This window comes from Platichthys flesus, chromosome 9 (assembly GCF_949316205.1).
Source record: "Platichthys flesus chromosome 9, fPlaFle2.1, whole genome shotgun sequence".
NCBI classification, from domain to species: domain Eukaryota; kingdom Metazoa; phylum Chordata; class Actinopteri; order Pleuronectiformes; family Pleuronectidae; genus Platichthys; species Platichthys flesus.
In genome coordinates, this window is record NC_084953.1 from 10,727,955 (window position 1) to 10,743,892 (window position 15,938).

The 15,938-nt window shown below is 48.2% G+C and overlaps 1 protein-coding gene across 1 annotated transcript; it reads right to left on the reverse strand.

Moving 5' to 3' along the window:
* Nucleotides 1-4,612: 4,612 nt before the first annotated feature.
* On the reverse strand, nt 4,613-6,413 carry her6 (hairy-related 6). Its single transcript, XM_062396444.1, has 4 exons — nt 6,091-6,413; nt 5,808-5,903; nt 5,610-5,697; nt 4,613-5,457 (listed from the first exon to the last, which is right to left on the reverse strand). The coding sequence occupies exons 1-4, from the start codon at nt 6,196-6,198 to the stop codon at nt 4,922-4,924; spliced, it is 828 nt and encodes a 275-aa protein (XP_062252428.1). The 5' UTR covers nt 6,199-6,413; the 3' UTR covers nt 4,613-4,921.
* Nucleotides 6,414-15,938: the final 9,525 nt, after the last annotated feature.

The following is a 15,938-nucleotide window of genomic DNA, read 5'->3' on the forward strand; positions in this document are numbered from 1 at the left end:
GGGGTCATCACTGTCAAAGCCCAAAGTTGGGGGATGTGCCAACTCTGTAACTGACAGCTTCGTATAGTTGCCATATCCTGCTCCTCTCAAGTCATCATGCTCTGAAACCATCCAACACAACCCATCAACAACATGTTTACGAAGCAAAAATGGGAGGATAGGCTATAGGGATGAAAAAGACCCTTTCTAAAGGCGGGGGACTATAAAAGAAACAATCAGCAATCCAGCATCACAGGACCACCTTTGCTGGAGTTCTTGTTTTGGAGCATGTGTGAGAGGCTGGGCTGGTGAGAAACACCGTGGATTTACACAGCAGTCTGCGACTTCAAACAAGGTGCCTGACATTTGAATGGGCTGGTGGTGGGAGCCTCTCGTGGGGTTTTTGTTTGCCGTGCAGGGTGAGCCAAGGAAAGTGGGCACGCACACTGCTGGGATTTGTGTGTAGACAGCTTGTCCTGTTTACTGAGCCTACAGGTTACCATAGGAGATCTGCACAAACTGTGCATGTGTGTGTGTGTGTATTTGTGTGTCTGTGTGTGTGTGGACGTATGAGACAAAGAAAGAGTGTGAGAGAGAAAGACAGGGAGACTGGGAGATGGAAGCACAAGTGGGGTATGCCGTGTAGACTTAGATGGGCACTGAGTCACTGTGAATGCTACTACAAGAGGACAGAACAAATCTGATGAGTAATACACTAATAATGGGGGAGTGGAGATTAGGTCCATGAGATCTGGATGCCCTTTTGTAGGCAATTGCACATCATTTCAAGCTCTCTGTGCCGGCCCGTGACAACAGTAGCTTTTATGGACGAGTGACAAATGTGAGCCAAATAGTACATTAGTGTTTATTACGTTCACGTGATTTCCAATTAAGCACCAGGAATCATGTCCTTCCTCTATTTTCAGCTGGAAATTTTGGATCTACTCACTTCCAATACCCTATAATTCTTGTTACCATAGAGCTCAACAGCTCGGTTCCGAAAAGTAAAATCCCATTTAGTTCATAAGTAGACATTTTGATTATGAGTCACAATATTGTAACCTGCCAATGTAGACTTACCACAAGCTACGATACCGTGAAACATTGTTATCTGTTACTGTACAATCCACACGTCCACATGATATCAACCTTGGAAAACTGTTACCACAATTGTGAAAATCATGCCGGCCATGATCGGCTACACAAGACACAAACTAAAAGGTATTGTAACACTACCATCAAGGTTCAATTCAGGAAGAAGTATGCCGGAAAGGGGTCATTCGCAATGGTTTATGGGATGCATAGTTACTTCACTGTTAAAATAATTATGTACACAGTCTTGTACATATGCAATAAACATTTTCTACTTAGACTATGTAGACTTTAATCTACTTTCATCTGCCCATATATGGCATTTTTTCTGACTTCCACAAATTATTTGTTTGCTTCCACAAAGCCTTGATTTGAAATAATCAGCAAAAGAAAAGTCACTTTTTTGTTAATCTCTGAACAAGGCCATAGCCATGTGCTGAGGGTCAGAGGTACAAACCGCTTCATCTTAAGGTGACACAAGCAACAAATGTTGGAACATATTGACGGTGATCTCAATATGTCAGGCTGATGCAGACCAATGATTAAAAAAGATCCTAAAATACACCCGGACAGCTGTGGCTAAACTCCAGATCAGGTCCAACAATAACAGCATCAACCTCACAGGGAATAAATGTTAGTTCAGCACACGGGGAACCAAGGGGAAAACCCTTTGCTCGGGACAAGGAACACCTGTTTGAGTAAGTGTGTACTCTGGAATACAGCGTGACCCTCCAGGACAGAGGGAGGGAAAGCATGTCAGAAAGTGTGTGCATGAGGACAAGATCTGCACAAATAACCAATCAGTGTCATGTGAGCCTTATGTAAACTTAAATTATAGATCTACATCTCCATTGTATTGTACAGTTGGGTCCGGCTTCAGACTGTATACACACACTGATCCACTTCCGCCCACACAGTCCCAACACTTCTCTCTCCTTTCCCACAGCTTTTGCTTTCCCTTCCTGGCTGCCTGACGAGCTGTGCTGCCTGGCTCGGTGGCGGTTGCCCCGTCTATCAGTCTATTTCCAGGCTCAGGGCCCAGCGCAGAGGCAGGCAGTCAGTCAGTCAGGCAGTGTGGTGGAGGGCAGAGGGGTTGATGCGTGTGTCAGAGAGGCGCTCTCCCACATTCCCCTGGCGGCTGGCAGCAGGCCGGGCCTGCGGAGGGGGGTTCGCCTCTTTCTCACGACCTCTCAGGTTCCTGCGCTCATCTGGGAGCTATTCATTTCCTGCCAGAAAACAGCCTTCCCCTGCAACTGCAGGAGGAGGGAGGGTAGGAGGAGGTGCGAGGGGATGGGGGAGAGGAGGGGAAGGAGAGGAGTTTGGCTTCAAAATGAGTCCAGGGCTTGGTACAGCAAGCCCTGGGCTTAAATCATAAAGCTCTCGCTTGTCTGGGCTGCAATCAAAGACAGCCCCAGTGACAGGCCCGGGAGAGAGAGGGAGAGAGAGACAGAAGAACCAAGAGAGAGAGAGAGAGGGAGAGCAGACCATATGGTAGCACTTAGGGAGCCAAGGAGGAAGCAGAGGGGCTTTTTTCCCCTCCTTTCGCTCCCTGCATGTACGCGGAGTGTGGGAAAAGTTAATGGACACGCATGGCAGCTAACCCCCTGGTCGTGTTGTGACATGTGTGCGGTCACTCCGGCAGCTCGGCCACTGCACTGGGTAATTGGAGAGGCTCGTAAAGCTGTTCTCCAGAGGGGAAGAGACCGCTGAAGATGTTGGTGGGTGAAGGGGGAGGCATGGAGGAAAAGCGGAAAAGGGGGAAAGGTGGCGAGGCGGGGTGGGAGGGCTCAGCAGCTGGGTGTTGTCCGGGTCACACCACGTGCCTAACAGACGTCCCATGTCCAGCTGTGGCCCCGGGGCTAAGGGCAGGAAGCTCGACATTGGTCCGAGCACAGCTGGAATGTTGTGGGAACATTCTCTCTGAGCGTATGTGTGTGATTGTGTGTGTGTGTGATTGTGTGTGTGTGTGTGGACACTCTGGCTCACAGGAGGCCGACTGTTCCCGTGTGGTAGGCCTTTCCCCTGAGCCCCCCCCCCCCTCCTCACTTAACTCATCACTACCTCACCCACTGTGCCCTTTGGCTGGGCATGTCCTCACCCAGCACCCTCCACACACACACAAGACGTACACGCACAGACATGAGCGTACACATGGCTCCAATCAAACAGGGACACATGGCCCCCCGTAAAAGAAAAAAAAAAGGAAAGGTGTGATGGAAATTCAAAATGATGGCACTTATCCACACTTTGTGCCTCTTAGCGCACTGATAATTGCAAGCACCTGCACACCCCCCTCCCCCCTCCCCGCACGCACCCCCTTCAAAGAAAGGGCCACACTCGGATAGCTGGAGGGGGCACACACACCTGGGCAGAGCAGAGCGCTACCACATGGCTCAGTGGTGAGGTGTTTAACGTGTCCTTCTGCTGTCAACCCCCCCCCCCCCCTAGCATGGAGGAAGTCCCTCAGCTCTGATTAAAGACACAGCCCAGGGCTCCTCCTCACCGCTCCACACAGTCCGGGGATTAATGCTGATGGTGATGTGAAAACTGAGTGAACGGCGGAAATCCTCATAATTATCTTTTTTTTAAGGGGGGGGGGGGGGGGGCTTAATCACCTCAAATTATCAGATGGTTATTTTGAGTGGGGGGGGGGGGTTGGCACTGCATCATTTGCACTAATGAATGGTCACTTAACTTGACGTCTCACTACAATAGAATCAAAGCAGAGGAAAGATTTGGGTAACGTGTGCATTGATTCACTCATGGATCCAACATCAGGCCTCAGTTCAACAACACGCCCCTGTTAACTTAGAGAATAATAACCACAGCGTTCTCCTAAATAACCCAGATGCTGGGCTCTTTTTCATCCAAGATTCACATCCACAGCAGCCATTCACACTCCCTGCTCAAACAACAGCAATCGGACTGCAGTTCCACCCTGCGCTGCTAGATGGCGCTAGTGACCTCTGTAAGGCTCTGAAGCTCGCACCAGGAGAGGTGAGGCTGCTGAGCTCAGCCTGAGAAACATCAGCAGCAGCAGAAAGTCCTGCTCCTGTGTCTGATTCATTTCAAAGCCACCGTCTCCTGCCTGACTCACTCCCTCAGATAACAGAATAACAGTCTGCAGCGTGCACAGGGGTTCTGCTCCCAGACACTACAGAAGATTGTGACTTGTGTCCTTTGGTAAACAGCCAAGTGATTCTGAATAGACATGACTGTTCAGAAGTTGCTCTCTCCCCTTCAGAAGTACATTCTTTCTATTTGCCATAAAGTTTTATAGTTGAATGTTAAAAAGGTGCTTATAAACACCTTCTGTGCGTTTGTGTCCATTTTTACACTTTTAACATTTTCTAGTTTCAACAGACAATATCATTTCACATAACACATATGATAACTGAATGAAAAAGGCTCCTGATGTGTGAGTTTTTGCTTTCACACACAGAGCAAAATCTAAGAAACGTAACAGAAATTCGTAATTTTGTCATTTATAGGACAAGGTTTTTTTTTCTTCTAAAAACAGAAAAAGAGAAAGAGGCGTGTGTCTTTTTTAAAATCTTTACAAATTTATTTGTCTTCCAAAACGAAGAACAGCATAAGAGCATTGAACATATCTTTGGCATCACTGAGTAAAAAAAGTACAACTTAATTATTTAAAAATGCAGTGAACGGACTTCCACGATACAAATCTCATTTCAATATGAACTTTACTCCCTTGTTAGCTGTACAAATATAGTGCATACTCTTTCCATTTTACAAGAGAAAACAGATTCAAAACAAGTTTTTCTAACATCGAACAAAGAGAGAACTATTAAGTGTCATTTTAAAGTCTTATGGTCCTTTCCCCCACTTTTCACCAGGGTCTCCACACGGAGTCCGAGTTGCCTGATGGCGCTCCGGGGGAAACCGCAGCCGGCACCGACGTGTTGACGTTGTTCGCGTACACCGGGATGACGGGGCCATTGGGCGCGAACGCCGCGTTGGGTATGAGGAATGCAAACTGTCCGTCTGTGGCAGGCACGATCTGGAAGCCTCCGTACAGTTTGGTGGCGTCCGATGGCAAACTGGCGGGCGAGGAGCCTCCTTTACAGGACACCGCGTTCATGGGCAGGACCTGCGGGGACGAGTTGGGGATCTGGACCATCGACTGGCCGAAAGACGGATGCGTGGGTCCGGCGCTGGTGGGGAGCTGGTGCTGGTGCTGATGCTGGCTGGGATAGTTCATGGCGTTGATCTGGGTCATGCAGTTGGCCAGATGACCGAGCAACCGCGTCCTGACCTCGGTGTTGACGCCTTCGCAGGTGGACAGGAACCGGGTGACTTCATTCATGCACTCGCTGAAGCCGGCGCGATATTTTCCAAGCACAGTCGGGTCTGTGTTGAGGGCAGCTAAAGAGAAAACACACGGGGAAAATTCAATTATGATATTCTACTGCACATCGAGGTAAATTTATAAGAAAATCACCGGGGAATGCTCTGGATTACAGTCATTTGACTGGGTCATGGAGCAAAAGCCCACAGTCCTGGAAGAGGCGACTTACCGGTCATTTGAGCTCTTTGGAGGTTCCGGAGATGCTTCACTGTCATCTCAAGGATGTCCGCCTTTTCCAGCTTCGAGTGTCTGGAGCTCTGAGGATTTCAAAAAACACCGATTGTTAGGATAACGCGCTCACTTGCTCCATGGATGTTTTACAAGCAGGATGTGTACATAAATAAACAACCACGAGCTGAGCACTTACATCTTTTTTGAGCGCATCCAGGATGAGAGTTTTCAGCTGCCCCAAACTCTCGTTGATTCTGGCTCTTCTCCTCTTTTCCATAATTGGCTTGGATGACTGAAGGTAGAAAGAAAAAAGACACAAACTGTTAAAATACGTCTCACATGTTTCGTGCGTAAACGTGGGGGGAATTCCACGTTTGGGATGAAGCGCGTGCGTAAAATTGCGTTCAAAACGAAATGATTTAAGCTTTGTGTTTTCAGATCACAGTCACTGAGGAGATGTTTAATGTAGGTTAACATACCTTTCTGTGCTCAGACGCTGTCTTGGGTTTATCGGGGGTTGTGTTCATGCTGGCCGGGGTCGCAGCGACCGGGGAGGAGGAGGTTTTTTCCATCATGTCGGAAGGCATCTTTATATGATTCGAAATATCCCACAAAACCACGACAAATTACGGTCCAATGGTGCAGGAGGAAGGACGGTGAATAATTTTAGCGTTGTAAAATTATTATAAAAAAAGTCCCCTCTCCCGCAAGGAAAGACCAAAATCCTGAGATGAGGTTAAAATCCGTCAGAGCGATGCGCAGCGGCAGCGGCTGTCAGGAGCGGATGCAGAGTCTCTGTTGGCTGCTCCGCGTGTGGCTTGTATTTATATCTCGCCCTGCACGCGAACGGCTCGTGTGAAACTTCCCAAACTTTCTTTCCCACAGTAACTTTCCACCAATCAGCGCGAGAGACACGCGGCCCAAGGGAGGACGGCTCGTGGTCGGCGCCCTCCCATTGGTTGTTTGGCCGCTTGAGCTGGCGGCCAATGGCGCGCGGCCCGGGTTCAGGGCACAGCCGGGGAAACTGCCTTCAGTCTTCAATCATCGTAGCGTTTACATATTAACAGCGGAGCCGCTGACTGGGCACCGCCACCAGGAGCGGCCAGACTCTCTTATTTATCTACCAGACAAGTGATAACAGATAGAAATAATAGAGAATAATCATGAAAATACACACAAACTATGTGTTGGAATTACACCAGAAACATAGCGATACTATTAATTTCCTATACTTCCACAGTCCTATGAATTAATACCAACAATCAGACTTTTATCAAAATCCCACAAACAAAGTTTTGGGCTATCTGCCCATATTAAACTGGAAACAATCCACAGTAAGGATAAAGTAAACACATCTGAAACACTTCAGTCTACTGTTTGAAAACCACAACTGGGAAGTGGTTGTCTATCTGGTAATCAGAGTTTCAGTCATGTGCCATGGAGGCGCAGGAGGGAGCCTTTTTGTTTTCTTTTCATCCAAACCTCCCAGGAGATGGATATTGTTATAATGAACTTGGTAATAAAATAAAAAATACAACAACTTGGGTTGACAACTAAAAACCACAGGAGGAGATGTGGGAGATCTCAAATGCTTATAACAACACACACGGAGCTCAACACAATCTGTATTATTCCAGAAGTGTAAAGTCAGTCTATCCCACCCTGTGCGAGGGAAACTAAACGCGCACCGTCCACTTCCCATCATATTCACTAATGCAGAGTCTAACTATGTGGCCCAAAGTATTTGGCATTTGATCATCCGTCGGTGTTGTGAATGTACAGCACGTGCCAGGATGTTTTATGAGCGCGGTGGTTGGAGGTTTGGCTGTCGGGCTGCCGGGGGGCCGCCGGGCCCGGGAGGGAGGGAGGCAGGCAGGGGAGAGGAGAGGAGGGAGGGCGAGGGGGGGTATGTGGCGGCGGCGGTGGTTTACATTAGAGGGGAAGGTAAATAGCAGCTGCTGTTTTAAAAGCCTGGGAAAACCACGCCCACAGAGGAGAGCTGGATCGGGCTCCCTTATCGGAATGTGAGCCAGAGCAGAGATATTTCTGAGCCCGGAGAGCTCACACGATCCGACCGATGCCTCCTCCTCTTTCTCCTCCTCCTCCTCTCCTATCGTCGCCCCACAGTGTTCAAGGCTTTTGTAGATTTCGGGTCATAATTTAATTTCCTTATCTTTATTGCAGTCGGAGAGACGTAAGAGCAGTAAAGAGAGAGAAACGGGGCCAATAGATGCGTCCCGGGTTTATCGACGCGCAGTAGCTCCACGGGATTCAAGTTGCGCGCCCCTGCTCACAAACAGAGAGATTTGAATGAGCTCGTCTATCACGCGCGAGTTTAACAGTCTCAGTATTTAAAGTATCACTGAGGTGATTAGTCACATGATTGTTTCCTATAATCGCCCGTGCGTAAACTATTAATCAAAAAATAAAAAGGAACACGAACTTTTGTCTGTTAAGTAGGTTACAACTATACCATTAACAACTAATGTTTAATCGTTTCCTTTGATTATATTAAACATCAGCTTTTATTTTCACGTAGTGGAAATATTCGCACTTTGAAGTTATTTCTGTCCCGAAGAACATACAGAAAACCGGCGCATGATCCACTCGTAAAACCGGATGCTTTCAGTGACATGGCACGAGAGGGGTAATCGGTAAAAGTGATAAAGTCGGGGTAAACACACTGTGCAAGAAAGCCGATGACTGCATTTCCGAAGTACGCCGAGCTCCGTGCGTGGCTCTCCGCTGAGCTCACACACCTCCAGCTGCTGCCGAGACCGCGACACGTGGCGCGCAGGCGACCGGGGGAAGGCGCTCCTCTCGCCGGCTTGCCGCCTGCATCTGCGGGGCGTCGCCGGCGGCTGGCCGCAAGATCGTGAATTTGATAGGCAGTGCGGCGCTGCACAGGGCCCCAGTTCCTCTGCTGGACACGAGAAGAGGCGCAGGGACCGTTTTAGGTTCTCCCCAAGCCTTCACTTGAGCACGCAGCAAATTATAATGTCTGCACAACTACATGACATCACTGCCAGCAGTCTGAGGACGTATAAATTACGATAACAGGAGCTTTAAATCTTAATGTCCGTTTAGTCATTTCATCTTCATTACATCTGATTCTCACTTAAAAGCTTTTGTTTGATTTCATATCAAACACAGTTCAGTCATGAACATTGCTAAATGGGTTTACACTCCAGCAGCTGTAATTTCAGAATGAGTAACCGGCGTGTGGAGACATCAGTGAAACCGCATACATGTCTTGTGTTTAGTGGTAAACTGGAGGAGGCTGGTCTGTACATGTGCCTAGACCTGCAGTAATCCTAAATATCCCTCATGCACAACAATGTTTCTTCTGTCCAACACAGCACCAACACGTCCCATTGTTGTGAAGTGCACACCTGAGTCATTTCCCTCACAATGCCACTGACAGAGTTCCAAAACAAATGTGCTGATGTGGGGCAGACAGAATGTAGGTTTTGAAACGCTCTCCGCCTCAACGACTTTCTCACGCTCATGTTGCAAGAGCTCCCTGGTGGTGCACTGAGTCACGGAGCCTCGGGTCTGTCGCTCCCTCCCTTTTCCCTGCGAGGTGAACGTCTTATCGGGGTGCACCTGGCTGCTGTCGGTCCCTGGAGTGTTACCTGTTGCTGTGTCAACTCCTCTAGCACAAGAGGTCTGTGGGAAACCGGCTGACTCACAGTGAACGCAGGCCTCTGTTGTATAAAAGCTTCTGATCACACAATGTTTAAGGTCACTTCACTGATGAAGTTAGCAGTCGGCTGACTAAATAAAAAAAAAAAAGCAAAATAAAATCCCTGTGATTATTTTACTTTTTCTGTTCGGGACACCCGCTCCCCCTTCTCTCCTAACCCTCACAGTTTTGATACCTGGGAGCCCCCTCCACTGTCCCGTGCACCAACTGTCATCCCTCTCCATCTTATCCTCTCTTCTTTTTTTTATCACATTTTTATATTGCACCCTCCCTTCCCCCTTTATCTCCCTCTTCCTCTTTTTTCATTCTACCGCTCCCAGTCTTTCCCAGGCCTCATATCTTTATTGAGCCCTTTCGACCATGGACCTCCACACACTGCAATAATGCAATTAGGCAGTGAGATTGTGGGACTGAAGTGTGTGAAAGTGTGTGATATTGCACTCACAATACAATCTGGCCCACTGTCACACGCTGCTCATGTCTTAATGATTAAGCCATTGATGAAAGGCGCCTCTGCCAAGGGTTCTCCTGCAGGTGCCGCAGAGGTGACAACGTGTGTGCTCACACACACACACATAAACACACTATGGGGTGAAACTGACTATGTTCCTATAAAAATTCTTATGGTGGCATTTAGGCTTCATTACTTGCTGGCAAGAGGAGTGGGAAATAAGCAGGCAGACAGACTGGCTGTATCAAGGCCGGCCTTGAGGTGTCATGTGGCTGCCGCTGCCAAACTGAGGGTGGCACTGTGTCGACACAGCCTGCCTTCCCAAGAGGCTGCCGCACTGTGGTCGAATGACTCGTCTCATCCAACAGTTCACAATGTGAGGAGCGTGATCAAGAAGTTACCGGGAATCATCTGACTTCCTAAGAAGCAGGGCGGCTAATGTGGGCACAGCCACTCTCTGTGAACAGCCAATGTACTCTGTTGAAACTGAGAGGAGGCTTAAACACAGCTCTTGACAACCTTTCACTGACAGCTTGCAGAGGTAAAGCTGCTTTAAAAACAGCTTGTATTTAACATGTCAACTTCAAATTTATGACTTAAAAACAGGAATGTGAAAAAGGTATTTAAACTAAAGGTCAATTTACTCACTTTAACCACATCCCACAAACTAAGATCGTTCAGTTATCAAAAAGATGGTTAACTTGATGTCAGATTATCCTAAGTATGGAACTATTGACACATTATAATAAGGAAACAAGAAAAAGATGTGATTAGCAGCTCTGGAAAACAGGATACATAGCACATGTACCACTAAAGAAGAGCACAAATGCACATACGCAATGTAGATTCCAAATCATTCAATGACAGGCTTGACATTGAACAATAAACCCTGTTAGCAATGGAAACAATATAATACATCGGACACATTTGCTATACATCCGTTAGGTCATGAATTTGTTGCCAAGCCTTCAACTCCACAAAACATAAAGTTTGATCAAACCGGCAAAAGACATGTGCCTACACTTGCCAGTGATTAACAACACTGTAAGAGCTGTATGGCTGCGTATGGAGCACCACCCACAGTCAGTCAGAGGAGCGTGACCCAGCAAACAGAGGGTTGTGTGAAAGCGATAAGCTCTGACAATGTACAGAAAGCATTGAATGATAGCACGGCCCGTCGTTACCCATATTGGAGCGTGTGAGAGAGTAAGTGGAGCGGAGTTTATGTGTGTGTGTGTGTGCGCATCATCCCAGCGTGGCATGAATGTGTGTTATTAGTGGGAGTGGAGTAGGACCTGTGCTCAGCTGCTGTTAGCGAGGCCAGCCAAGGCTTGGAGAGCAGGATCAAAGCAGGGACAAAGAGAGAGGAGAACTGACAGATCCTCCAAGCAGAGAGAACACAAGGAGGAGAGAGGAGAGGAGATGAGGGGGTTTGGAGGCTCTCCAGATACAGCCGCACACATCGCTTACCTCCCCTCACACACACACACACACACACAGACACAAACCGAGGTGCCTGGAGCAGCCTGGGAGCAGGGAAAACAATAAGTACAGTGAATCTACTCACGCTTTCTTTCTTCTCACCCATACACACACACTCTTGCACACACAGAGAGATCAGCATGGGTCACTGTAAGCCTCGCAGACACAGGCGCTGGGCTGCGTTTTGGCTGGCTAAAACAGAGAAATGTTTTAAGGCCCCAGTGCCGGGCTGTAGACCGGAGCCTCCCCAGGCGGCTGCCACCGCCTCCCTCCACTTCTCTCCACTTCAGAGACCAAGACGTTCACACTTCCTTTAGGGGTCTCTCTCTCCTTTGCGCCGTCTCCTCTTAACTCACCCCCCCGACCGAATCTACCCCCCCCTCCCGCAGCTTCCATCCATCGTCACTCCTCCTCTCTCTCTCTCTCTTCCATCCCTCCATCTGACCCTCTCCTTTTTCTCTGATGCCTCCTGGAACAGAGTAGCGTTATTTGCATGCGTGGGGGAGACAGCGGAGCGTCGAAGGTCAGAGGTCATGGTGAGTCAAACCCAGCAGCGGTGGAGAGGAAGCAGTTGGGGAGAAGACCAGCGAGTTGGTCTGGGTCTCTGGTTAGCATGCCTGAGGCTGGAGCATACTGGGAATACGGCTGCTGCTGCTGCTGATAGTGGTGGTGGTGGTGGAGGTGCGGGTGGGGGTGCACTCATGCAAATGCAATGTAACCACCAGTTACTGGATGTTCTGACTCTTTGTACAAGGAGCTCAAACTGTCAAACTATGATAAAAGAGAACCAAGCCTCAGATTTGGGTTTCAGATATTTGGAATTGCACGAGTGTATAATCCCAATTACAATCAGTACCTGAATTTAATGAGCTATCAACTGGTTGTGTGCTCATGGCTAAATTTGAAGCACTGACCTCCGGACATTCTCTTAAAATGTAGTGGGGCTGAATGTGAGAATGGCAGAGTGAATATCTTTGGAAATGTTTCCCTTCCAGCCCCTAAGTAAAATGTCGGAATGAGCCCATCTGAAAATAGAGCAGGAAAAGGAGGAGAATTCACAGTGAGCGAGTCTGCGGCGTTCTTCACATGTAAAAGACAAAATGCTGAAAAACTCTGTCCCACACAATTTTCCGCATTTAATAAAAAAAAAAAACGGCTCATGTGTTTACTCTCAGCTTTTAAGACCAGATTCACCGGGGAGGGAAAACTGATAATAGGAGAATAATCAGTCTCTTATGGAAATATTTCCCTTTGTTTCAAAACCACTTCCCATATTTGAACAAACATAGGAACACCACTGAAATATTACATTTCTCTTTGAGGTCTGCCCGTATCCTTTTTCCATCCATTAACCGTCAGGTCCACATAAAACGGAGTTGTGGAGAATCCCAGAGTGTTTCTTGTTTACTCTTAGCGGACACCGGGACATTTGAATTACAGGTGCATGAAGCCTCCCTCATTTCCTCTCGAGGAGGCCGTTTGTTGACTGCAGATAAGAGGGCCAGCCTTTGAAGAGGCAGGAACGCATGCACACATACACACACACACATACAGCTCCCTAAATTGACAGCTTGATGCTGTGAATCATTATGTCTAATAGGCCCAGTTTAGTGTAAACAAACACACGCAGAGTATCGATGCAGATCTTTTCTGATGCAGGCACTGATTCTCCCCCGTACTGTCAGACTCAGATGAAACGTATCACATTCAAGGCTTATTCATATTTGCATGAGGGTGATAAGTTTAAACGCTGAACGGAGCGGTGAAGGGTTACGGTTAGAATGATGAAAGAGTTTTCTCCTCCCGACAAGCTGTTTCAATTTGCAGAGGAAGATTGATGAAATAAGACAGGCTGGTACAATTATGAAATCCATATTAATAAATGACAAAATCAACTCAACATCAAGCAAATACGTTTTTTGGTCCAGGAGAGAGTTTGTCAGGTTCATGCCCCACGTTAGCGAGGCCCTGCTCTTCTGAAGTGTCCTCGAGCAAACCGCTGACCTCCTACTGAATCCAGCTGTTCTGCACAATAGCTGCCCATGACCTCTGACCTCCCCGGAGGGAAGAATGCTAAGTTTCACTGTGGGAATCAGCGGGGCATTACATTGTTAACACTGAAATGTGATTATAACTAATGACTTGAGAAATAATTTATCAAATCTCTGAGTTTTGCTGCTGAGCTAACCTGGCAGAGGCCAGAGCTGTCTGCGAGGATGCCCTGGGAGGCCCTCCAGCCCTTTCTCTCCGCCTACCTGGGCCAAGGCCAACCTTATCAGACAAGAGGGCCCGAGGATTACTCTCCCCCAGAGCATTAGCCTCCCTCCTGGAGAAAAAGGGCAGCCATCTCTCCCTCCTCTCTTCCACCTCGAGCCCTCATCTCCCCCCCTCCTTCGGCCCTCAGCACTCCACCTTTCCCGTGGGAGTTTGCAAAGCCGGGATAACCTTGAGACCTCATCTGGTCCGCTGCCAGAAACATTAAAGAAATTCCCTCCTTCCCTCCTTTTCTCTTTCTATCCTCACCTCTCCTGTACACCCCCACCTCACCGCCCCCTCCAGCCCTCCTCCTGATCACCGGGACATTTTTTTTTTCTCCCTGTGCCCCCTTTTCTCTCTGCCTCACCTCATTTTTAGACTCCCTTTTTTGCATTCTCAGCCTCCTCTGATTGTGACTAAGATTAGCCCTTTTTCTCTCCGTCTCCCTCCCTCATTTCCTCCTTTCTCGTCTTCGACAGGAGAGAGAGGGTGGGGGCCTGAGTAAAGTGAAAGAAAGAGCTGTTCACATGATCTCCTGCGTAGTTGACTATTATCTCCAGATTGTGAAGCTGCCAATTTCAATTTATCCAGCCCTGTTATCAGGCCAAAAATAAACGCCTCATTTGAAAAGTGGAAATCAAACTGTCCCGACAGGAGGGATGAGTGACGTTGATTGCAAACTAACTGTTTTGGTGGCAGGCTGCACTTTGTGTGGCTTTTGTCTCTTGCCTCTCATTCCCCCCACTCTGCCTCTCTACCTATTCTTTCTGTGGGCTTCACGGCTGTCATATTCCTTTAGTGCTGCAAAGGTCAAGTGCTGCTTGCTGCCTGTGAGATCTGAGGGAGCTCAGGGATATTCAGGCGCACCCCACCCCCCTGCACCTCGCTTTGTGGCAACAATGCTCCTCGCTGCGAGCTCCCCTGCGCTGTCACCGGCCAGCGGCGGCGGCAGCGGTAGCCGGCCGGGTTGCAGAGGAATGTGTTTATCCCCTGTAGTTAGCTCCCTTCTTTCATGTTCCCGGCTCCTCAAACTTGATCTGTTTTCAACACACCACACAGAGAGGGGCCCCACGGTCCTGCAGGACAGCAGCGGGGATCAATTCACAATGTTTACAGTCACGAGAAATGATAAGTAATGAAGACAAGGGGGAGACAGGGACCAAGAGGAAGAGACGGGAAGAACTTCAAAGGGAAGTAATGATTTACATCTTGTCCAAGTTGGAGTACATTTTCACTCAGTACTTTCTACTCTGGTCTGGTCGTGTTACAGTATATTCCCCTCAGACAAGCTGTGTTTTTATTCAGGAGTTCAAAACGGAGGCTTTCATGTGGCCCCCAGATTTCGACAAGGAAATGAAGAGAGTTTACAAACAGCCGGGATGGGCTTTGTAATAGTTTCCCATGACATCAGTACTGATGGGGCCTCAAGGGGCTGTGAACCGAATCCTCTGTGAGGCGTTGCTCTCGCTCTCTTTCTCTCCGTCTCACACACACATAGACCCACACACAGGTATGACCTCATCACCGCCGCATTCCAGGTTTCACCTTTCTGCCCCACATCCGCGCTGAAGTCTCTCCCTCTCAGTCATGTTAACACCTTATCTGCCCTCTCACCTCCCCTCACTGCCACACCCATCTCAGGCTCCATTGTTCCCCCATCAGAGGAGCTTCAGCTTTCAACCAGGGGATGAGCTAACTGCCACCACCGCTGCAGGATCGCAGGCCTGCTGGCTGCAAACTCTCATCCTCATACTGGTTTTCAGCAATTAGTTTCTCTTCTCAACCCACTCAAGCCTGCACGCACTCACTGTTGGGCAAAGGATTATGGGAAAGGCCATTGACATATAAGTGCTTGGGCTGGAGTCAAGTGTTGGCTGCTGCAGTGTTAATTTCAGTGGTTTAAAAGGGCTGGTTTGCTCACAGCGGCTCCTCAAGGGCCATTAGCGGTGCGACTTTCTTTACGGTGTGGCCTAACAATGAAGAGAATGATATCTAGTGTACATAATCTGTATTCATTCAACACAGAGCAACACTGTGCTGACTACTTCCATTCACACCATCCACTTTTCCACTCAACTTAATCCATATTGGATAACAAATTCTTTTTAAGTCACCTAAACGCACCGCCCCCCCAGGCTAAAGTAAAGGGACTGCATCAACATGTTGAGCTTTCAGAGAGGCTGATAGCATTATGTAGGAAGCCCTCCTAAAGGCTAAGTGTTCCCTGAATTTAAGACACTATCTGCTCTGTTGAAACTTCACGGAAATACAATTAAACCGGACAACCCAACACAGACTGCAATATGACCTGGGTTCTCCCTCGGTGGGTTTTACTGGCCCTCCCTTCAGTGGAATATCAATGTGAGTTTATTGCATTTTTGATTTAGATTTTTGTCAACAGCTCTCGATACAGGTGTGAACACATCCAAAAC